This window comes from Pristis pectinata, chromosome 4 (assembly GCF_009764475.1).
Source record: "Pristis pectinata isolate sPriPec2 chromosome 4, sPriPec2.1.pri, whole genome shotgun sequence".
In the NCBI taxonomy this organism is placed as follows: Eukaryota; Metazoa; Chordata; class Chondrichthyes; order Rhinopristiformes; family Pristidae; genus Pristis; species Pristis pectinata.
In genome coordinates, this window is record NC_067408.1 from 74,276,957 (window position 1) to 74,301,036 (window position 24,080).

At 39.9% G+C, this 24,080-nt stretch overlaps 1 protein-coding gene across 2 annotated transcripts in view; it reads left to right on the forward strand.

The window, feature by feature from the left end:
- Positions 1–24,080, forward strand: part of cnksr2a (connector enhancer of kinase suppressor of Ras 2a) — a 371,916-nt gene that overhangs the window by 286,060 nt on the left and 61,776 nt on the right. For both annotated transcript variants that reach the window (XM_052013677.1, XM_052013679.1), the window contains exons 15-18: positions 12,208–12,253; positions 14,615–14,787; positions 17,025–17,098; positions 19,368–19,439. In XM_052013677.1, coding sequence (XP_051869637.1) covers positions 12,208–12,253; positions 14,615–14,787; positions 17,025–17,098; positions 19,368–19,439 — 365 coding nt within the window. The remainder of the gene's footprint in view (positions 1–12,207; positions 12,254–14,614; positions 14,788–17,024; positions 17,099–19,367; positions 19,440–24,080) is intronic.

The window sequence follows — 24,080 nt, forward strand, 5'->3', positions numbered from 1 at the left end:
CCAACACTGATGGAGTTGACACTCAGTCATCTGGGTGACTCCGGAAGTAGAAGTTTGGAAATGTATCAAAGGTATAAAATAAAATTGAGGGAGATAGTCATTTTGACAGACACTGATAATGTATGGGCAGCTGCTTTAGTAGGTAGTATATCTTCTTCCTGGAGGCTGAAGATGTCTCCTGTCACCCAGGTCTCTGAGACACTGCTCTTCAAACAGATTAAAGAAACTCTGCCTCTGTACATAACTCAGATTGAACAATTAGCCCATGGTAATTGGCAGTGTGCCTCTTGCAAGGAAGTTAAACTCAGAATTGACAGGTTGAAGTCAGCTTCCCAGGAACTGATTTTGATCACCTTTCCATATCCAACTCCACATGTTCTTCCAACTTAAAATTCAGCTTAATATTTCAGTCTCATCAATTGTCTTCTGGATCAGTGTATTTGGTTTGCAACAAATGATCAGCTGCATTTGAGCTTTGGATTTTTTCAGGGTTGTGAATGTGAAACTGGAAAGTTGCTGCCTTTCAATGAAAGTTGGTTCAGCACCATAACGGCCCATTCGACAATTTGTTGTAACTGCCCGTTCCTGGTTCCCTACATTCATACACATTTCACACCAGATTCAAACACTGAGTATTTCTTTGAATATTTGGCAAATTGATTAAATGTCAACGCTGTTGCACTTTCCAGAAAACATGTTTTACTTCTAACATTATTCCTTGCTTACTAAATAACTGTTCTTGATTATTCTTGCATAATTCTCAGGACTCTGGTAGTTTTTCTTATTTTAACTGCCTTTCCACATGCACATCCATACATTGGGTGGCACAGTGGTGTTGTGGTTAGTACTGTTGCCTCACAACTCCAGAGAACTAGTTTTAATCCTGACCTCTTCCGCTTTCGATGTGGAATTTGCACATTCTCCTTGACCATTTTCCCCAGGTGCTCTGGTTTTCTTCCACATTTCCAAAGACATGTTAGGTGGTGGGTTAATTGGCGACTGTTTCTGGCCCCTAGTGCAGGCAGTGGCAGGAGAATTGATAATTGGGAGGGATGGGGAGTATGTAGGATTGGTGTAGATGGGTGCTTGATGGTCAATACAGATGCGGTGAACTAAAGGGTCTGTTTCTGTGCTGTATAACTCTAATTAGCAAACAATCTGATGACAGCATTCTTCACTTCAGCATAACTACCTTTTTTGAAGCAGGTTGATTTGAAAGATAGAGCAACAGTTGCAAAACAGAAGTGGGCAACTTTTTGCATTACACTCTTGCAAAAAAATATTAACAAACCTAACAGATTACTTGGCTGTAATCTGAGCCTTAAATCGAGACAGGACAAAGACAAACATGTCTGGTGACTGGATGCAAAGTTGCACAAGCTCAACTGCCTTGTTGGTGTCCAACCCCATCACACCAAAAGTCCTAAACCCACCCAAATGTCAGCCAGACCTGTCCCACCCCAAACATTTTCCAAACCCTTTACAATCTGTCCTAAATCACAGCTCTGAGAAATCCCTTCAGTGATGTCAATGAGTCTGAGTTGAACAAATTCTCATAGTCACCTTCCTTTGCAGTAGGTAATATTCCAGACTAATGTTTCCCCTCACTGATTTCCATTGACATCTGTTTTACCAGAATGTATCTATGTCGGACTTAATCAAATGATATCAAGGGCTATTGCTCCCTGGAATTTGACCCTATTGTCTACATTTTGATCTGTAATGGGGTCTAGAGCTAAGTCTTTTTGCAGGACTGAAACTACAGCAAGTAAGATGTCGATGAACATCAGCTGCTTGATCTCACAGTTGACAATTAATAATTAAGAGTCAGGCGATGGGGAGTAATTGATCAGGTTGGATTTGCCCTGCTCTTTATGGGTAGGGTATAGCTGGGTTTTTCCATATTGTCGGACTGATATCAGTACAGCAGCTGTGGCAGAGCTAGTTTTGGAATGCTCTTCTTCTGCACAAGAGTTGGGAAGTTGTTTGCTCAAAATCCTTTGCTGTGTCCACTGCACTCAGATATTACATGAAATTGACTGAATATTCCCACTGTGAATGCAGGAAGAGCCCAAGAATGATAATCCCCTTAGTTCTTCTGCAGGAAGTAGGTTGCAAGTGCCTCACACTCAAAATCATTGAGAATGTTTGCTGATCTCAAACTAAGGGGTAGGCCATTCAGGACCAGGATGAGAAGAAATTTCTTCACCCAGAGGGTAGTGAAACTGGAGTTATCTACCCAAGTGGGCTGCAGAGGCTCAGTGGCTGAGTATGTTCAAGGTAGAGTTGACTCTTGAATATTTAGCTGTTTATATCCAGAGTGTTGCCATGAAACTGTGCAGTCAGCAAGTGAGTCCACATAGTATATTAGGAATGAATTAAAAAACAAATAACTACATTTTCTGTCAGTTTGACAGAAAATCTGTCAACTTTCTGACAACTTTGGATCCAGTCACCTGACATGTTTGTCTTTGTCCTGTCCAGATTTAAGGCTCAGACCACAGCCAAGTAATCTGTTGGGTTTGTTAATACTTTTTGCAAGAGTTTAATGCAAAAAAATTGATTCTCAGTGACAGTTCAGTAACTTAACTGTCCTTTTACTAACATCAGCTTTTTATTCCATATTTAAAAATATAAATACAAATTACATTAGTCATGTGTGCTGGATTATTAGTCACAGGATGACTACCATACAGTGTTGCTGAGCTAAAAACTTCTCCTCAGCAACAATTTCCATACGTAAGTTAGTATTTGATTACTGCTGCAATCTTAAGGAAAAAGTTGCCAACCTATGCATGTAATCTTAATTATGTAATGCAAAAGGAACAATAGTGAAGAGATTATTAGTTTTATTTTATAAATTGTCCATTGCATATTGCAAAGTGAAAGAAATAGTTAATCTGCTCCTTCATCCAAAAACATAACAGTTATATTTATCTCTTAAATGTGTTGCCTTTTAGCCATAATGTGCTATATCTCAGGGAGTGGGCAGCCACACAAAGATATAACACAGAAATAAAAAACACCTCTCGACCATAATGGCTTCCATTTTCCTCTGCGACAACATCTTATGTGCATTGAGGTAGCCATGTTTTCTGGGTTCAAGGTCCATGTTCTAAAGAAGGATGCACTTGATCACTCTGGGCTTGACACACACCCTGAACTTGCCACCCACTGTCCCTACTTCCCATTTCTGGACATTCTGGGCCAAACTAGCAGACTCTCTGTACCTGCAAGGCAATGGAGGCTCTGAGGGAGAGGAGGATTAATGTTTCTCCTGGCTGGGGTGCTTAGAACCAAGATGTTGGGTGTTGGGAAGGCATGCTGGGGGTGGTGGGAGGAGGGTGACAATCTCAAAATACTGGGATGCCCCTTTAGGAGAAATGAAAATCTTAAAAAAAACTGCAGATGCTGGAAATCTGAAATAAAACCAGAAACACTCTACAGGTCAGACAGCACCTGGGAAAAGAGAAACAGTTAACATTTTGGTCCGGACCCTTCATCAGTACTCAGAAAGAGAGAAAACAAGTTAGTTTTCAGTTGCAGGGAAGGTGGGGGAGAGACACATAGAATAAAGGGACCATCTCTTTCAATGTACGCAGTCAGAAGTCTGAGACAGGCTGGGTTGATGGCTGTCAGTTCCCTTCTCTCAGAGCTGATCCATTCGACTTGGGAGACAAACTAGTTATGTTTTAGATTTTAAGTTGCAACGTTAAGAAAGTTACCCCTCAAGAAATACTAAAGTCTTGTTCATCCATCCTATTTCAACCTCATGGCATCTGACAGGTGAGGAACAAAGCATATCCCCAGTGGCTGGCGAGTCTACTTTTCGGATGTGACAGGTAATTTTGAGAATCTGGTGCACAGGGAGCAATTTAAGTGCATTCCCTTACAATATTTTGTCCTTTATCTTTCACAGAGATAAAACGTGAGCAGCAATCACAGCTCTAGGTCCCAGGTTCAATCGGTGCCACCTGTGCAGAGTCTGTATGTTCTCTCTGTGGCTGTATGGGTTTCCCCTTGGTGCTTTGATTTTCCTCCCACATCCCAAAGGTGTGTTGGTAGGTTAATTGGCTGCTGTAGCTTGGTGTAGATGAATGCTAAAAAGAGGGGGTTTGGTAGGCATGAGTGAGAGAATAAAGTGCAGGTACTGAGGGATGAGGAGTGGGTAAGTAGGACTAATCAGGAGCTGATGGACCAAATGGCCTTCCTCTGTATTGCTATAAGCATGGGGCACTTGCCAGAATTCTCAGAACGTACTCACATAGTTATAGCTTTGGAGATATGGAGAAGAACCTTGTTAAATTACCACTACGGTCAAACATAGAACTCCAATTTCCAATCTGGAAACATTGAACAGCAGTTACGAATTGTGGAACAAGTGCGTTTCCTTTAAAAGCTTCCCTGAAGAGTGGTTGGTGACCTTGAACAGAAATCATCACTAGAAGTCCAGCGTAGGCAGAAAAAAATCAAGGTTACCGGAGTGGAGTTGAGAACAACCTAAGATATATAAAATCTATTTAGCATGAAATTGTACCAATCCATGAATATTTTTTGCTGCTGAACTGAATTTAAAACCAGATTTATTTTTTGTGCTACATTATGCAGTGAAAAAACCCAAGTTCAGGAGTGGTTCCAACAGTCAGGCTGTGTAATCAGCCTGTGACAGAGGCACGGTCATCAGCATCCTTAGCTTGCTGGAACAGCAAGGAACTGGTTTTATAAACCAAAGGAGCAAAAATATTCCAGATGCAATCAGGGTTATAGTACCAGAGTGGTTTTGTAAATGGACCAACAACCAGAGCGCTGGACCATTGAGCCAAAGTTCAAATTCTGCCACCAAAGCTGGGGAGGTTCCATTCAACCGGTTACAGCCAGAAATCAAAAAGAAAAGCAAATGCTGGAAATCTGAAATAAAATCAGGAAATGCTGGAAACACTCTGCAGGTCAGGCTAAAAAGATGTAGAAAGAGAAATGGAGTTAATATTTCAGATCAGCCTGAGATGGTAACTCTGTTTCTCTTTCCACAGATGCTGCCTGACCTGAGGAGTGTTTCAAGTACTTACTGTTTCTATCACTAAATCTGGAATTGGAGCTAGCCTCAGGAATGGCAACTGTGTAATTACCAGATTGTTGTAAAAACCAGGCTAGTTCATGAATGCCCTTACGTCCTTACCCAGCCTGACTTACAAATGACCCAAATGCGCTCATCTCTTAACTGCCTCCTTAGATCAGGGCCATATAGGGCTGGGCAGCAATGTTCACGTCCCATGAATGAATAAATTTTTTAAAAAGGCATCACCAGAAACAATCCCATTCACCTGATCTCTCTCATATTGCTGTTACTTGGAGCTTACTGTCTGTCACATTTCTTGTGCAGCAACATAGGTGCTTTATCACCTGTGAAGCCTGAGAGGATGTTCTAAAGTTTAGAACTAAGTCACAGTCACCAAGTGCATAAAGAGATGGCACCGCTGAAATAATTTTTGATACTACATTTATATATTATTACTGCATGGACAAACTAAGAGACCCCTTTTCACCAAATTAACTAACCAAGGCAAGCTCCAGTTGTCAGGAATGCTACCTAATGGGGATGATACCTTAATGTGAGGAGGGGGAGGTGCAGAACTATCCTGCTGCTAGTTAAAGGCCTGAAACAGTTTAAGCATAACAGTCGAACCAGACTGGGAACAAAGCACAAATATATCTTTCCAGTGTGTCTCTAGGATTTGGAGAAAGACCCTAAGCCCCCATAATCACTGTTGGAACTGTCAGAGTTCTGGTGACCAAATCAAGGCAGTGCAGAAGGCTCCATTTAATGTAAAGATCTGCCTCCGGCAATGGACTCTACTTGGAAATGAGCTCAGCTCCTTTACCAGCAGTGCTAATAAAGGGTTCAGTATAGTCAAAATTATCTATTGTCTTTTCTAACAGCTTACACCTCTTATTTATACTGCATGAAATAATCATGACAGCACCATATCATGACCAATTCTTTTGCAGGTGCCCAGAAAAATAAGTGACAAGATAAGTGAGAAAAGAACATTAGAAATGGGAGCAGGTGTAGGTCATCTGGCCCTTCGAGCCCTCCCCCATTCATCAAGGTCATGGCTGATTTTCCACCTCATTGCGATGTTCCAGCACTTTCACAATATCCCTTGATTGCCTTAATATCCTGAAATCTGTTGTCTCTTTGAATGTACTCAATTACTCATTGAGCTTCCATAACCCCAGTCTAGGGAATTCTAAAGTACACCATCCTCTGAGCAAAGAAAGTTTCCTTCATCTCAGTTCTCAATGGCCTAACCCTTTGGCCCCTGTCCTAGAATCCTCACCCAAGGAAACATCCTTCCTGCATCTAACCTGTCAAGTCCTTTAGCAATTTCTTAAGCTGCAATGAGATCTCCTCTCATTCTACTAAACACTAGTGAATATTCTTCCCTACTCTTCAATCTCTCCTGATGTGACAAACCCACGATCCTTAATGTACACTAAGTAGGGATAAAATCCACAAAGTGTTTTTGCCCATTTCTCATATCCGGGGCAGTGTTGTACTCAAAGACAGGCTGGCTATGAGGTCATTTAGCTCTGTCTATTGCATGCTGTTTTTGCTGTTTGGTACACATGTAGCTGTGTGGCTTCAAAGGGCTGGAACCTCATCAGTTTTAACTATGCCTAGTTCTGCACCTGACAAGCCTTTATAGACTCCTTATTGAACCAGGCTTGATCATAATCAGCTTGATAGTAATAGTAGAGTGAGGATTTGCCAGGCCATGAGGTTACAATTGTGATGGTGGACATTTCTGCTGCTGGTGATGGTCCACAGCGCCCCAGTTTTGATCTATCAAATCAACACCATGTGAAGACAGAACATTATCTCCAGAAAGACTGTGGGTTGACCATTTCTACCAGTTCTTAATGTTCAGATTCATCTGCCACCAGTGGATTGGAGAGGATGAGGTCAGGTAGATTTATCCCCCATGTTGGTTCACTCACTTGCTGCCACAGACCCAATCTGGGAGATGTGTTCTTCAGGATATGGCCAGCTCGCCTAAGGTTGTGCTACTAAGCTCTTGATGATGGACATTGATGTTGTTGAAGAGATGGACAGAGTACATTCTATGCCCCGATACCTTCAGTGCTTCTTCCAGGTGTTGTTCATCATAGAGGAGCACTGATTCATCAGCTGAGGGAGGACAGTCAATGGTAAATGGGGCAGGTTTCCTCACCCACGTTGTACCTGATTCCATGAGACTTTGTGGGGCCTAGAATGAATGTTGGGGATTACAAGGACTACTTTTTGCCTGTATACCACTGCACTGTCACCTCTGGTGAGACAAGCTGTACCCAGGGATTGTGATGAAGGAGTCTGGCACATCGTCTGTAAGGTATAGTTATACGAAGGCAACCACGTCAGGCATGACTAGTCTATGGGACAGCTCTCCTAATTTAGACACCAGTCCCCAGATATTTATGAGGAATTTGCGAGGTCAACAGAACAGGACCAACTTGGCCATGTCCAGGTCAACGTGGCCGTGCCTGGGTCAATGCCAGGTGGTCCATCAGTTTTATTTCTTCACTAGTTAACATAGCAGTACCACTGATTAGCTTGCAAAGCCATTTCAGAGATCATTTAAGGGTCACATGTTGGCCAGACCAGGTAATGACGGCAGATTATTTGCAACAATCCAGTAGTTTCCATAGCCCTCATTACTAAGACGAATTGAAGGGTTTTTTTTTCAGATTCCAGCTTATTAACTTTTACTGTGGTGGGATCTGAATTCAGGTCTCTAGATTGTTAGTCCAGTCTCTGGATTACTTGTCTGGTGACCTAACCACTGCAGCATGATCATACCTTTCAAGCTCATGCATCCCTATTTTCATTTTGAATACAAATGCAAGTTAGTATATATAATTAAAAGACTTGCATGAGGTGTGCTTAAAAAATGCATGTTTCCCCAGTTCAAATACGTCAATTAAAAAACAGGGAATCCAAGAAATTCACTCACCAAGCAATACAAAATCCCTGATGTTACTCAATGTTTGTGAATACATACAGGTGGTGGAGCTTCATTCCAGTTCGATTGCATCGGTACTCTAAAATGAGCAGTTAAGTATATATAAAAAACAAGCAATAAAATAAACTGATGACATTTAGAATCAGGTCATAGAGAATCCTGTCACATCTAAAGATCCTGTAAGTTTTCAGAGTATTTCTTTGAGAAATGTACAAACCCGCAGTATCACAGTATCATTGAAACAGTTTATAAGCCAACTCTACATGTACATGAAACAAGCCTTGTGATGAGGTAATCCAAATCAGACATTTTGGAAACTACCTGTAATTATGAAGATATGACTTTTTGACCTGTCAATTTGCGAAATTGCCGGTGGTCAGTCAAGCCACGATACTGTCTGTCATTGACGAGTTTTGTGGTTTGTTTCCGTCAGTGCAGACAAGCTTTTTGGAAAGTTAATAAAGATTCACAAGCCTGCCTATCTTGAAGTGTCACAGCAATAATTAGTGCTCACTTTGCAGTGCAGACCTGGTATCAAAAGCAGCTTTATAAATTCAGAGTGAGAAGGGAGAGGTTATCCCCGTTTCACTAAAATGCCATTTATTTAATAGATGTTGTGAATATTGTGTGGTGCTTTGTTCTGTATTTAGCACAGCACCTTGACTACATATGGAGTTAACAAGCAAAGATCAGTTTGTTTCAATAACAAAGCATCGAGCTATTCATTAAAATTGTGCTGTATATGACTGCAAACTAAGAAAAGGAATTGAAGACATATATGGTTGGAAATGGGATTTTACTGCCTTTTAGTAATAATTTTGGATATTTTGAGACGTGAGTTTTGCTGGAAAGACCAGCATTTATGACTTCCTAATTGCCCTTGAGGACAATTGCCCTCGAGTTACAAGGTAGCCAAGAAGGACATGGTGGTGAGCTCCCTTCTTGAACAGCTGCAGTCCTTCTGGTGAAGGTACTCCCACAATGCTGGTGGCAGGAAGTACCAGGATTCAGACTCAGCGACAATGAAAGAACGGTGATATTTCCAAGTCAGAATGGTGTGTGATCTGAACAGGAACCTGAAGATGTTGGTGTCCCCACACGCCTGCCGCCCTTGTCTTTCTCTGTGGAAGATGGTGTCGGGTGTGGGAGATGCCAGGCAAATAGCCTGGGCGAGTAACCGCAATGATTTTGTAGATGATATACACTTGAACTGCAGTGCAGAGGTGGTGGAAGGAATGAATGTTTGGGGTGGTGGATGGGATGTCAATCAAGCAGGCTGCTTTGTCTGGATGGTATTGAACTTCTCAAATATTGCTGAAGTTACACTGAACCAGGTCTGTGGAGAGCATTCCACCAGTCTGCTGATTTGTGCCTTGTACATGGTGGAAAGGCTTGCGTTATCAGGAAGTGACAATCCAAATTGTGGAACCCACCACAAGAAGAAACAGAGAACTAGAATATTGATCCCAGTGTTGAGTTTGACATAGGAGGTAACATCAAAAAAAATTAACCATGAGATTTTACAGATATAAAATGAGGGAAACTATTTTTCCTTAAAGATAAAGTAATTCCTTTTGTTGAGTTCAAGTATATTTCATATCGCTTTTGTTGTGGCATAAATTGAGGAACAGCTGCAAGAGCTGGAAGCTGGCTTTACTTTTTGAATTTCTAGCATTTGAAAAGTGAACAGGAGGATAATTACACAGAACATAGAACAGTAGAGTACAGGGACAGGCTGTTCGGTCCACAAGGTCTGTGCCAAACATGATGCTAAATTAAACTAAGTCACTTATGCCTGTACATGATCCATATCCCTCCATTCCCTGCATATTCAAGTGTCTGTCTAACAGCCTCTTAAAAACCACTACTGTATCTGCTTCCACAACCACCCCTGGTGGCCTGTTCCAGGCACCCACCACTCTCTGTGTAAAAAAAACTTTCCCTGCACATCTCCTTTAAACATTCCCCCTCTCACCTTAAATGCATGTCCTCTAGTACTTGACATTTCTGTCCTGGGAAAAAGATTCTGACCCTATCTATGCTTTTCACAATTTTATAAACTTCTATCAGGTCTCCCCTCAGCCTCCGATGCTCCCAAAGCAACACAAGTTTGTCCAACCTCTCCTTATAGCTCATACCCTCTAATCGGGGTGGCATCCTGCTAAATCTCTTCTGCACCCTTTCCAAAGACTCCATATCCTTCTTGTAATAGGGTGACCAGAACTGCACGCAAAACTCCAAGTGCAGCTTAACCAAAGTTTTATATAGCTGCAACATGACTTCTTTACTCTCATACTCAATGCCCTGACCAATGAAGGCAAGCTTGCCATTCACCTTCTTTACCACCCTATCTACTTGTGTGGCCACTTTCAGGGAGCTATGGACTTGGACCCCCAACATCGCTCTGTACGTCAATGCTGTTAAAGTTCCTACCATTAACTGTATACTTTCCCCTTACATTTGGCCTCCCAAACTGCATCACCTCACACTTGCTAGGATTAAACTCATATTTCTCCACCTATATCTGTAACTGATCTATATTCTGCTATATCCTTTGACAGCCCTCTACACTATTCACAATTCCACCCATCTTTGTGTTATCTGCAAACTTACTAACCCACCCATCTATATTTTTATCCAAATCATATACTGTGTGACTGTGTGTGTGTATATATATAGATATATAATAACAACAGAGACCCCAGCACCAGAGGAACACTACTGGTCACAGCCAGAATAACACCACTACCCTCTGTCTTCTATGGGCAAACTAATTCTGAGTCCAAACTACCAAGTCACCGTGGATCCCATGCATCTTAATCTTCTGGATCAGCCTGCCATGAGGGAGCTTGTCAAATGCAATTAGCTGTTGCAAGAATTGACGAAGACGAGATCTAAAGTGGATAGCCTGTGAAATCGGATGCAGTGCTAAAGTGAAAGGTCAGATTGCTGCCAGCCAGACATGGTCTGCTGACTGTCTGGCACATTGAGACCATGATTGTCATGTCTGTGGAAAGAGGTTTTGTGGGGTGTCACAGATTGGCACTGCTTGGCGGAGCACACTACTGCCGTCCATACTCAGGATGACATCAGTTGTTCTCCCTGTCGTTAAAGAGATTTCAACATAATCACTGCATAATCTCAGCATAACCTACATTAGTTAAGTAAGACAGATAGTCTATTCTGATTGGCCAAACTGGCATCTGAGTAAGAATATGAGTGTGCCTCTTATTGTAAATAAATGAAAATGTCCCACAAAACGCCACAATATCTGCTATCTTGAAATAACTGACTAACAGCCCCAAAGTTGTTTTAGTCCTGTCTTATTAACAATTGTACTTTTTCATTAATGTATGTAAAATTCAGTGAATTGCTTTTGCTGTAAATGAAGCAATATTCCACTCTCAAGGGGGAGTGTTAAGTGCGTTCTACTTGGAAAATTTCTATTTCCAACACATCAGATTTCCAAGGATGGAAGTCCCCATTCTCACTGCATGTCACCCATCACACCTGCTCTCTAAGCTTCACCACAGCCTCTGGGACGAGAAGCCATGGAGCTCTGAGAGCTATTTATTTAACCTGCTGTACACTATCAGTTTAATGTTGGTATTAAAAAAATTGGCCATTTGCGCTTAATTTTCACAATGTGCCATAAAATAAAACCACTGTACATAGGCTTCCATTCTCACATTTGCACTTCACAAACTTGAGTTCAGAAGTGTGGTTTTCATATTTTTGCTTATAGATATAAAAAAAAGCAGTGGTCATTTGTAGAGTGTCTGCACGATTCACAATGCCGGCTCTATGCAATGAGCATTCATTAGCTTTGTGGTTAGACCACACAGCTATTTTTCCAGTATTACAGATGTATTCTGTAAACTTAATTCTGTAAGTGTATTATTCACATGCTTCTCTTACAAATTATTTTCACCAGAGAAGTCTCTGGTATTAAATGTAGAATGCAATTAACCTTAGAACAGTAATGTTTCATATTCCAAATGGACTAGCGATATTTTGCGTCGCTTAGCAGTTTTATTTTGCAGTACAGGAAATGCAGAGCTAAGTTGAGGTAACTGCCCAACATAGATGACGATCGAGTTGTATTTAGTTTGAAACCAAAAGGAACACATGTTATAAACCTCAATTTATATTTTTCACTGCTGGTTTTGTGCTTCTTTGATTTCAGACGTTTCAGCAATCCTTGGGACAGAAGTCCAAAAAAAGGAACAAAGGTAAAGGATTCTTTCTATCAGTCTTGCTTTTTATTAATCTTGCTTTCCCTGCTCAGTGTTTTATTATTGAGATGAAACTTCATATTAGTGTTATTAAATTCCGTTTGAATCTATTGGTTCTTTTTTATACATGCAAATCCTACTGTAACTAATTTTTAAGTTTTTCAAAAACTGTATACATTTATCAATGACTGTGAGCTTCATACAGGCCAGCTCTGGCTATGGTGAAAGTTCCACAGTTACTCCTGCAGTTGTGCTTATTTCACAGGTTTTTGTCCATTTCAGCTCAGAAGAGAATATCTGCTTTATTGTCAACATTCTGTGACAGCAGGGAAATTGAAGTTAGTTGTGAAAGAAGAAAGTTCAAGTCATGAGCACGTGTAATCATAAAAAGCAGTGGTCCTAGCATTGAAGTCTGGAGAATGCCACTATGTACCAAAACAGTCTGAGAAGCAGCCATTTAAAACAACTCTCTTTTCTGTCCGCGAGTCCATTTCTTACCAGACTTCCAATGACCCTTTCATTCCATGGGTTTTCATTTTACTAACCTCCAACTGGTCAAAGTAATTTTACGCATTAACAGATTTGTCAAGTTTACTGTCAAATGTCTTGTAGCCTAGAAATTCTACCAGGTAACCCACCCTTATAGTGCATCATGCAGCAGAGTTTTTTGAGAAACCTGACCATGTATTTTATGTGCCAATGGCAGACGCCCTGATCTTTAGTCTGGGTCTGTGGTGCTGGGTGAGTGGTTCTGAAATAATGCCCATCTGATGCACATTCGTACAGAAGCTGCTCAGTACACAAAGCTAGTCACAAAGCATGCAGTGCTCATTATGATGCATTTGTATAAAATGGTGTCACACGTCTGAGTCTCTCAATTATCTCCTCATTTTAGCATGTCATTACCAGAGTGTTAAGCCTTAATTTGGCTTTATTTACAAGAACGCCAGAAAATAGGAGCAGAGGTAGGTCACCTGGCCTCTTCTGTGCCGGTTCCCATAGCCCTCAATTCCCCAGTCTTTGAAAATTGTATATGTCTCTTTAAAAAACTCCTGTGAACTACCCTCCACAGCTCTTTGGGGTAGAGAATTCTAGAGATTCACCATCCTCTGTGAGTAAGAATTCCAACACATTTTAGTTTTAAATGACCATGCACTTTTAACCACATCCACTCACTTGAAACTCTCTCACCAGTAGAAACATTTCAACATCTACCCTGTCCTTCTCCTTTAGGATCTTATGTATTTCACCCCTCATTCTTCTAAACTCCAAAGAATACAGATTTAACTTCATTAGCCGCTTGTGATAAAAAACTGTCTCGTCCCAGGAAATTAGCCGAATGGAACTCTTCTGAATTGCCTCCAATGCTAATATATTCTTTCTGAATTAAAGGGACCAATGCTGTGCACAGTTTCCAATTATGTGCCTCCTTTAAGCTTTCCTCGTTATTGATCTACCCCACTGACTCAACCAACCCATGATGCCCATATCCATTTATAAAACATAAGATATCCCCAATATCAACTTAAGCACCTTTGAAGCATTCTTTTAATATAAAGAAATGCAGCAATCAAGTTGTACGTGAGGCAATGAAATAATGACCATAAAACCGGTCTTAATATTGTTTGGAGGGTGAATAAATATTGCCAAGACACTAGGATCTTTGATATCCACCTGAGACCCAGACAATGCCTCAGTTTGACATCTCATATGAAACTCAGCAGTTCAGACAGTAGAGCACTCCCACAGTGATGCACTGAAAGATTTGTCTTGCTTGTGTTTAGACCTCAGGAGTAGAACTTGAACCTGCAGCCTCTTGATCTGGCAGAGAAATCCCTTCCAATAAACCAAGGTTGATGCCTTAATATGCGAACGTGTTGTAAAAAGTGACCCACAGAAGTAGCGGTCACTGTTTGAAATGAAGGGGCCGCCCACATAAGACAGAGATGGGATGACTTTTTTTTTCTCACAGAGGGTTGTGAGTCTCTGGAACTCTCTTCCTCAAAGGGTGGTGGAGGAAGAGTCTTTGAATATTTTTAAAGCAGAGACAGAGAGATTCTTAATAAGCAATGGGGTTGGTGAAAGGGTATAATGGAAAGACAGGAGATGTGTTTACAATCAGATCAGCATGATATTATGAAATAGCGGAGCAGATTTATGGGGCTGAAAGGCCTGCTCTTGCTCCTAATTCATAATGACACTCTGTACTAAATAAGAAAACATCTGTATTAACGTTCAACGACTAATCATAAAAAAGAAAAGTCCTGGACTCCTGGAGATACCATTATTTCTTGGTAGACTTGGATTACATGCAGCTGGGTGTTTGCCTGACTGTTTCCTGTCTCCTGGCAATTTCAGGTACTGTGACAGCCATGAGCAGGAGAAGAATTTCTTGCAAGGACCTTGGCCGTGGAGACTGTGAAGGGTGGTTATGGAAGAAGAAGGATGCCAAGAGTTACTTTTCACAGAAGTGGAAAAAGTATTGGGTTGTGCTGAAAGACGTCTCACTGTACTGGTATATGAATGAAGAAGTAAGAACCAATTTAAACATGAATCCTCTGAATGTGTATGTCTGTTCCATTAAATGTGTTCTCCACAAATTCCCAAAGCATGTTAAGCCCAATGAAGTAATTCTTGTAAAGGAAACTAAGCTATTGAAAATTTTTAGTAAATTAAACTGTTAATCAGTTTAGCTGGGATTTTATCAGAACTAACAAAATATTAGTCCAAACATGCATCCACTTTACATATCTGCAGAGAGCATTCTTAAAAGGCAGAGAAATGATACAGGATATCTGATTTTAAATGCCTGGTAGCACAGGAGGTTAGCAAAGTAACTTATTGTACAGAGAAGTGCACTGGAATTTAAATTTGTCCACCTATAGAGGGATACATTAAGTATATATTATACACATAAAACTGATCTGCGATAATACACTTTAAGACAATTATTGGTTGATGGGGGATTTCCAGCTTGCCACCATGTGCACTCCCTGTCACTGTGTCACAGTAGGAGGACACAGCCTAGTATCTTAAGTTTTTTTTATGTGGTTAATTACTCAACTCAGCTGGGAAGTTAGTGAGTGTAAATAAAATGCTTTTACCAAAAAAGTGAATGGTAGAAACTAGAACAGAGCATGCTCTCTGAAATCTACTAAATTATTGCGGACTTGTAGACTTAGACAAGAATTCGATGAGCTCATTGACCCCTCTACCAACCTCAGGTACACGGATCCCACAGGGACATTAACAGGAGAAAAGAAATGAATGAAAAGAAGACATTTTGAAAAATAAAGTCAGGTGGTTGAATAACATACTTAAGAAGCAATTTTATTTAAGAGTAACGTTATTATTTATATGTACAATATAGCTGGTACCTGCAAATCTCCAATATTTCTAGTCATTTCCTAAAATCTTATGTGTAAATATTAAAAATATTGAAGCACTAGTGAGCTGGCTTTTTTTTAACTCTGCCAAACTGGATTATTGTTAATGCTTTTTAGGTATTTTGCTTCTGCCAAACCACATCACAAAATGGCAGAGTACATTTATGTCATTTGTGGCAGTGAAAGTTTGTTTTTTTTTAATAAATATTCTCAGTTGCAAGAAGACTTAAATTCACTGTTTTTGGTGGAGCAATCGGGCAATTTTAGTTCCTAAAAGGGTGCTCTTACAACTTAGTAACCAGCTTGTAAACTAAATACATTTTGCATGCCATGCAAATGTTTTATAATCAAAAATATGATTAGAAGGTTATTGTTGGTTCTTATGGAAGGCCAAGTTCGTTCCAGGTCCTCCATACATATGACAGCACTATGCATGAAAACACCTGGTCATGCGAACACCACACACCAATCATTCAGAAGTAAAACCTGCTTCAGAACTGAAGATCCCTACTTCAGAGCAGCTTAAAGAGAATAGGCTGAACCAATGGAATCCTGCAAATGCTTCTTCCTACAGAAGGGCCACTTTAAAATATCAACTTCCCCTCACTCCCAAACCCTTCCACTGTTGTGTGTCTTCTTCAGATCGCTCGTCCTCCCACCATTCCTGCCCTTCCTCCCAACTCTACTCCAGCATCAATCGTGAAAGCGAACCCCTCCCCCTGAGGTGGCAGAGGAGAGGCCTTGGCTTATGTTAAGATATACAAAGCTGACATCGCCAGGGGCCTGTGCACAAAATGTGACTTAGCTGCCCATGTATCAATAGTTTAATGGGCGATTCTGGATGAGAAATGATTTCAAGGCCAACATGTCTTCATGTTTAACACATAATTTTGTGAGTATGGTATAGCATGAGTAAATGAGGGACATTTACCATAAGTCCCAAATTTAACATTTGACAAATAAGAAATTTAATTAGAAAAACATTGCAAACATTTGAAAATGGAAACAGGGAAGAGTAATAGTGGAATTGCACAGCAGGCCAACAAATGAGTGTAGTAAGAAAAGTTAGGTAACCTTCCCTTTGTTGTATTTGTCAAATAGAAGGTAAGCTTTTAAATGTGCTCAATTCTTGTTGTAACATTGGCAAACTGAATATATCTTCGTATTGCGAATAACTTGGCATTTAGGAGCTTTTAGCTTTGAATGTAAAGTTTGTCCTTTGACATTCAGATCTATCTTCCTGTTTTTGGCTCAATTCATTGCAAGATTTTAAAAAGACTTTTCAGGGAGGATATTTAGTTCGCTGAACATTTAAGCAGTAGAAATTTAAAAATATTATACATCAAAAAAGTGTCCAAATGTGTTGTTTTAATTTTCCTCAGGATGAGAAGGCTGAGGGATTTATCTGCCTGTCAGAGTTCAAAATTGACAGAGCGAGTGAATGTCGGAAGAAGTAGTAAGTATTGTGGAAGTGATTGCCTAATGCTCCCTTTCATCATTGACTACAGACAGAAAGAATTCAATAGGATGTCAGACGCTGGTTACATGTCCTGTTAGGCATTTCAACCCACAAGATTAATTACTGTATATACTCTTTGAGCTCTGATGATTCATGTTTTCATGTTTTACATGAAATTATATTAAGATGTCCCTTCCAGTCTTGCCTCCCCATCCCTCATAGTCACTGCTCCACTCCTCTTGTTAATCTCTACCTGCTCTCAGTGTCCAAGATATTGACCCCATGCCCCACAGCCACTTGCCCACAACCAGCTCATACACACCATGTCTTAATCCATGCTGTCAGCCTTTTCTGATCCAGAATACTCTTGCAGTCAGAATTTCCTGTACCTTTTCTCCTCCTGAGTCATTCCATGCATTTTCTACAGTTTTCCTTGACTATACGTATACAAGAAAAACAAGAGATTAATTTTGACAAAGACACCGCTTCAAAAATGATTGGAAAGTATGTATTTAACTAGCTCTGTCGGTACTTAACTTGAAAGGCCTAGAAATAATTTGAGTTTGGTACAACATGCACATGATTGGACAATACCTTGTACAAAATGGTATTTTTTTCCTAAAAGGTATAAGTTTGTACATGTAGCTGGTCAATCCCTATTCTTAGCATAGAAGCCAGTCTAGGTATGTGAGTCTCATATTCTATTTGGACGAATATTATTGCCATCAAATGCAATAGCAATGGTCCATGTGTAGTAGGGATCAGTATATGCTGATGATCATTATCAAATGCTCACATATTGTAAAAACTGATGGGATTAGGTGCAAAAATAGGCCATTTTATGAATTATCTGATTTTAGACCACTTGGCATTATTGTCATTAGAAAATAAATCTGTCATTTTAATGTATATTATTTCACTGCAAATTTTTTAGGGTAACACAAGACAATAATATAATCCCTTCTGAAGTGTTTTGACTGGGTGAATGCAGAGTTGATGTTTCCCTGGCTGGCATGTCCAGAATCAGGAATCATAAACATTTAGGACCCAGATGAGAGGTGTCTTCACCTAGATGGTGGTGAATCTTGGAATTCTCATTCCAGAGGCAGTGCCAGCTCAGTCAAGATAGAGCTGGATTGATATTTAGTTATTAATGGAACCAAAAAATATATGGCTAGTGCAGGGAAGTTGCACTGAGATAAAAGATCAGCCATGATCTTCTTGAATTAGGGAGTACATGCCATGGGCTGAATGACTTTTAGAACTTCTATTTCATATGTTCTAAAGTAAAAGCCATCAAACCCATCTGAATATCAACTCTGAAAAATCTCAGGCTCAGCGATAGTTTGAGCATCAGATTTTTGTCATGGCACAGTCAGAAACTTGACCAGATTGGAATGTCAGTTTTGCTCAGTTGATGACTCAATGCCTTGAATTAGGTCACAGGGCCAACCTTCAGGATCATGTAAACGGCTCATTTTATAATGCATTGGTGGCTCCCAACAGGCATGTTTCACAGAACTGGGCAAAAGTAAAGTGAACTTGCAAGACTTTCTACAGAGCGCCAGGTGCAAGGAATATCTGACATAAGGGAAACCAGTCTTATGACTGAATCTTTATAAAAGTATCTATGTCATAGGCTAGCAAAAGCTCTGTTAATGAGGTGAACTACTTGATAGTGAAAAGGAAACATTAAATCATTCATCAATGTGTTCTAGTTCTGTTAAATATTAAAGACTCTATGTCCTATTGAAGAAAAATGAAGAATACTTGGCTAATTACCAACATCAAAAACCTTCAACTAGCCCTTTCACTTATTGCTGCTTTTAGGCTCTTGTTTTGTACCTATTTCCCATCACGTGTACAATCACTGCACTTCAGAGCATTTCATTGTTTATGAACTATTTTGAGACATTTAATTTATTTTGGTCTCATGACACAATTTTTTGCTAGGGCACAAAGTATGTTGTTTAAAATATGATTTCAGGACTGATGAAAGTTTGTTAACCTAAAATGTTAACTCTGCTTCTTTCCTCAAATTTGTGGGCTGGGCCTGCTGAATATTTCCAACACTTCCTGAGTTTATTTTTAAAAGATACCCACCAGATAAAGTTTAATATTAATCTCTAATAGGTCCTTTTTAACCACAGGGTGTGTTTAATTATTTTTATATGGAAATAATGTATGAGAGCTTATGGTTTTTATTGTGTGCTTCTCTCCCTCTCTCTCACTCTCTCTCTCTCTCTCTCTCTCTCTCCCCCCTTAGTGCATTCAAAGCATGCCATCCCAAGATTAAAAGCTTTTACTTTGCAGCAGATAATATGGATGATATGAACAGGTATGTACAATAAAGAACAACGTAATTCAGATTCAGCAGAGCTTAAAGGGCTTATTTGTGCATTATTCAGCAACTTGTGTTCACAGTTGTTATGTGTTCAAGCTATTTGCCTTTCAGCATATTCCAGAAGTGAACTCCATCCCCTACAATGCACAATTTAATTTTAGCAAAAATGACACAAGAAGTAACCTATTGGAAGAATCCATTTACTGAATTAAGCATAAGGATAGTTTCATGGAATTGAGAAAGCTTTATCCATTGTGAGCAGGGTACCCTAAAATTATCCCTGATTTTTTGCGCTACATTGCAGTCTGGGATGATGTAAGTGCAGATCAGATTTTTTTACAAACTACAATCACGAAAGAATGTATTTCCCATCAAATGCAAATAGGAAACATTCGGTAAAAGTAAATAAGAATAGTTTGCATTGAATAATTACAGACCAGTGGGATGGATGACCAAAACCAATGATGCAGATGGTCTCAACATGCTTTCCAGCCGGCCAAATGGTTGAGGCTACCAGTCCAGCAGGGAGAATGGCTCTGACAGCTGCTGCCTTCAAACTGTGAGCCAGTCATATTCAACAGTCCTGAAAGACTGTTGCCGCCCCTGTAGATATTTTTTCAACATTTGACACAGGTGTTTCAACTGGTGTGTTTTTAATAACTTGGCAAAGCAAGATGGCTACCGTCAACCCTGTGCCATATTCGAGCAACTTGAAACTTCCAGCTTGTTGGACAGAAAGTCAGATTACTGGATTCCAACTCAAAAATGGCAGATGTACCAATTACAGTATTGCAATTAATAAACACCAAAGCTGCGTCCAAGAGTTCAAATATATATTTGTGAAAGTGGAACATAAACTCCAGGATATCTCATCCCATTAAGAACTGTGAACACAGAAGTGTTGAGACTTCGACAATATATGATCGTTAACTTTTTTGACAATGCCTGCCACTTATAATGAGAATTCTTAAAAATATGAAGCTGCACTGTCAGAACTGCTGACTTACAGATAAGACTAAACCAAGGCCCATTGCCAATGGTAATAAAGGATCCTATAGCACCATTCAAGGGAGAGAAGGGAAAATCGCCCAGTGTCCTAGCCAATATTTATCCCTCATCCACCCTTCATGTCACTATACATAAATTGACTGACATGTTTCCTTCATCACAACTGTAGGCACACCTCAAATGTACTTTTTTTGTCTTGAAAGTGCTTTGGGACATCCTGAGCTTGTGTCACAATTTGTCACAAGAGCAGGCATCATCTTGGATATAATTTCTACATAAATGCAAATCAGGCAATTCAGAGCTCACTTGTCTACTTTAACACACTTTAACATACAGTGAAGAGATTATCCACAGGTCAAAAAGATACAAGGTTAGTCACAGACAAAATATTAACGATGTAAGAGAATTGACACTATACACCAGGGGTTCATCAAGAGTAACAAATTGGTAAAAGTCAAGTGGTTTAGAAGATTATATTTTCAACTTTTCATGCAATTCTTGAAATCGAACCACTTCTTTGGGTACAGTATAATCAGAGAAAAACTAAGGTAGCTGTTCCCTAGAAGAGATGTTATACATGTATGTCCCAAATTAATTCAAAGGCAGTGATGCCAATCAGTCTTGATTAAAAGATCAATAATTCAGACATTGACAATTTCAGTTTCACCTTGCTATAATCTATATAGTATGTAACTCATGCTCAACTAAAAGCACCAAAACCTTACTTTATCTCTTTTTAAAAGAAATCTACTTCATTAAATGTGATTTCTTGCAACCTGACTAGATCCCATGTGCCATTTTGAGACTGTGCCTTTCATGACAAAAATTCTATTTTTGTCATATTATATTTGAGGATTCTCATTGAGTATTTTTTAAGACTTGTCTTTTGTCTCCAGATAGTTAGTCAAAATATTTTTAAGGAAAGCTTGGAAAACTGCCAAAAGGGGCAACTTTGCAGAAAAACTCATAATCCCATACATAAGTGCCTTTGTACAGAGCTTGATTGTGTGAAGTAGTTTGTTAATAATGCAATTGGCATGATTTTAAACAATGTGCAGTGGTACATTTTAAAGAAATGGTAATGAAAATACTGGGTATGACTAGACAAGCATTTCATTGTTGTCTGAAATATTCAAACCAATGTGTACTGAAGATAACAATATAAAAACAAATGAATTATTATAATGCCCAGTTGGAAATAATCACTTTGAGAACTGTAGTTCTATTTCAAATGCAAAGTGAAATAATGTGATAGAATCTTTTAAATTGTCCCTATTCTGTGAGACCAATGCAGAAGACATGCATCTTTCTGCCATTCTGCTTTGTACTAATTCACTTCAGAATTAGGGGGCTATTTTTAGAATTTGCATGAAGAGTCAATGCAGCTAAATGTACTTCATAGTTGATTTTAGTTGTATGTAGAAAGGTTAGTGCCATCTCCTTGTTCTTCACTGGCTTTATTCAGCCATTGTAAGTACAACAGCAGTGAAGAATTTATGTTGCTTATTCAGTATAGTACCATTAATAAGTAAGTGAATCCAGCCATATCCTGAGAACTATACAAACATAATATCTTGCTGATTTTATGGGGAATCAAATGGGGTTCTTTTTCAATACGATTAAAGCCATCCTATCAGCTGCCTCACCTATTTCCCTAGCCGATCAAGTCAAATCTCAAAGGTCGCCACAGCCCTTTCTGCAAACTTACATCCTTTTCTCCAGTCATCTGTCATGTGCACACCAGGCACATTTTATCTGAAACCCTCCTCCTGCTCTCTCAGCTCTTTTCTCATTAAACTGCTGACCACCAACTTCCCTTCCTAGCCCCTATGTTGGCTGATATTGTTCTCTCTCCTTCGTCTGCCTGAAAAGCTCTTCTTGAAAAAATGAATGCTTGGTCCTGCCTTTCTTGCAAACTGCAGCCCTGTCTACAACCTTTCTTTCCTTCCAAAGCCCAAGAAGCTATTGTAATCTCTGAATGTGCCCACCTTTATCAGAACTTCTTGTTTGAATCTAAAGTGAGGTTTCCAGACCAAGTTGCCTCTTTTCATGACATGATTATATTTCATATATTTCCTTACAACATAGAAGGAGGCCATTCAGCCCATTGAGTCCAGGGCAGTTCTCAGAGCAATCCCATCAAAGACATTCCTACACCTATTTCCCTGTAATCTATTCACTCTCACATGCTCATCAACTCCACCCTGATTTTCTCTGCATCCACATACACTGAAGGTAACACACCTACCAACCAGCATGTCTTTGGTGTGTGGGAGGAAGCAATAGCAAAACAAGCAAACTTCACACAGACAGCATCAGAGTCAGGATCAAACCTGAGGCACCAGCAACGTCTACTGTGCCATTGTGCCACACCATAGCAAAGGTAATCTGTCTCCCATTATTATCTATCTGCACCCTTTGTCTACCCATTAATGACTAGCAGTCTGAGACCGCATTCTGCTTGTACCTTCCTTCTATTTAGTTGCAATTGGAGAATGAGCTGCAGTGGCCTCTCTACCCATGCTGGTACAGTAAACTCTAGTGTCCCTCAAGGCTCTATCCTTGCTTCTCTGACCTTTCTCCCTAACGACATGAACCAAAATTGCATCATCACATCCCAGGTGTGCTCCGATGATGGCCAGGTCAACACACAACCACCTTTGGTGACCACACCATTGAATCTGTGTCCAACATTCGCAGTTTCAGTATCACACATGATCACACATAAGCACTGTCACCCCAACACTGTCTTTTTCCACTTCCATAACATCGCGCTATTCTGCCCTCATGCATGTTGTTTTTACCAATAGGCTGGACTTGTACAATGCATTACTGACACGCCTCCATTTTTACTCTCCATAAACTGATGTCCTAATTTACGCAAGAGTTTCATTCACTTAGCAATCCTGTGCTGGTTAATCTGCAATGCCTCCTGGTTAAGCAATACCTCACTTTTAAAGGTCTCAGGCCTTTATTCAAATCCCACACAGGTTTTGCCCCTCTTTTCCTCTGTAATCTCTTCTAATCCCTCAGCTGTCTAAGATACCCGCGCTCATCCAGTTCTGACCCCCTGATCATCCCGAAATTTGATCCCTCCTCTTGTGGCAGCCATGCTTTCAGTTACCAAGGCCTAATTCCCTCCCCAGTCTTCTCCTCATCTCCATCTTTTCTTCCCCCTTTAAAATGCTCCTTAGAACCTACTTCACTGAACTGGCCAGGCTTTAGGTCATCTGAAATAAAAAAACAGAAAATGCTGGAAAAACTCAGCAGGTCAGGCAGCATCTGTAGAAGGAGAAACAGAGTTAACATTTCAGTTTGAAGACCCCTCACCGGAATTGATTAGATGCTGCTGGACCTGCTGAGTCTTTCTAACATTTTCCTGAACTATGCTCTGGCACAATTTTAGTCCATAAATTTGATTTTGAGATTACCTGCAGTTTTTTTTATTTTTCATTTACCTTTGTTTATCTGCCCTAGTATCTCTTCGTGGCTTGCAAATACTTCCATGAAGTGTATTAGGATATTTGCAGGCTTTCTGCTCTTCTCCTCTGTCTGAAACTGTAGCTCACATTGTGGAATCTGTCTCAGATAGCAACCCCACCCTAGTACATTACTGAATCAATCTTT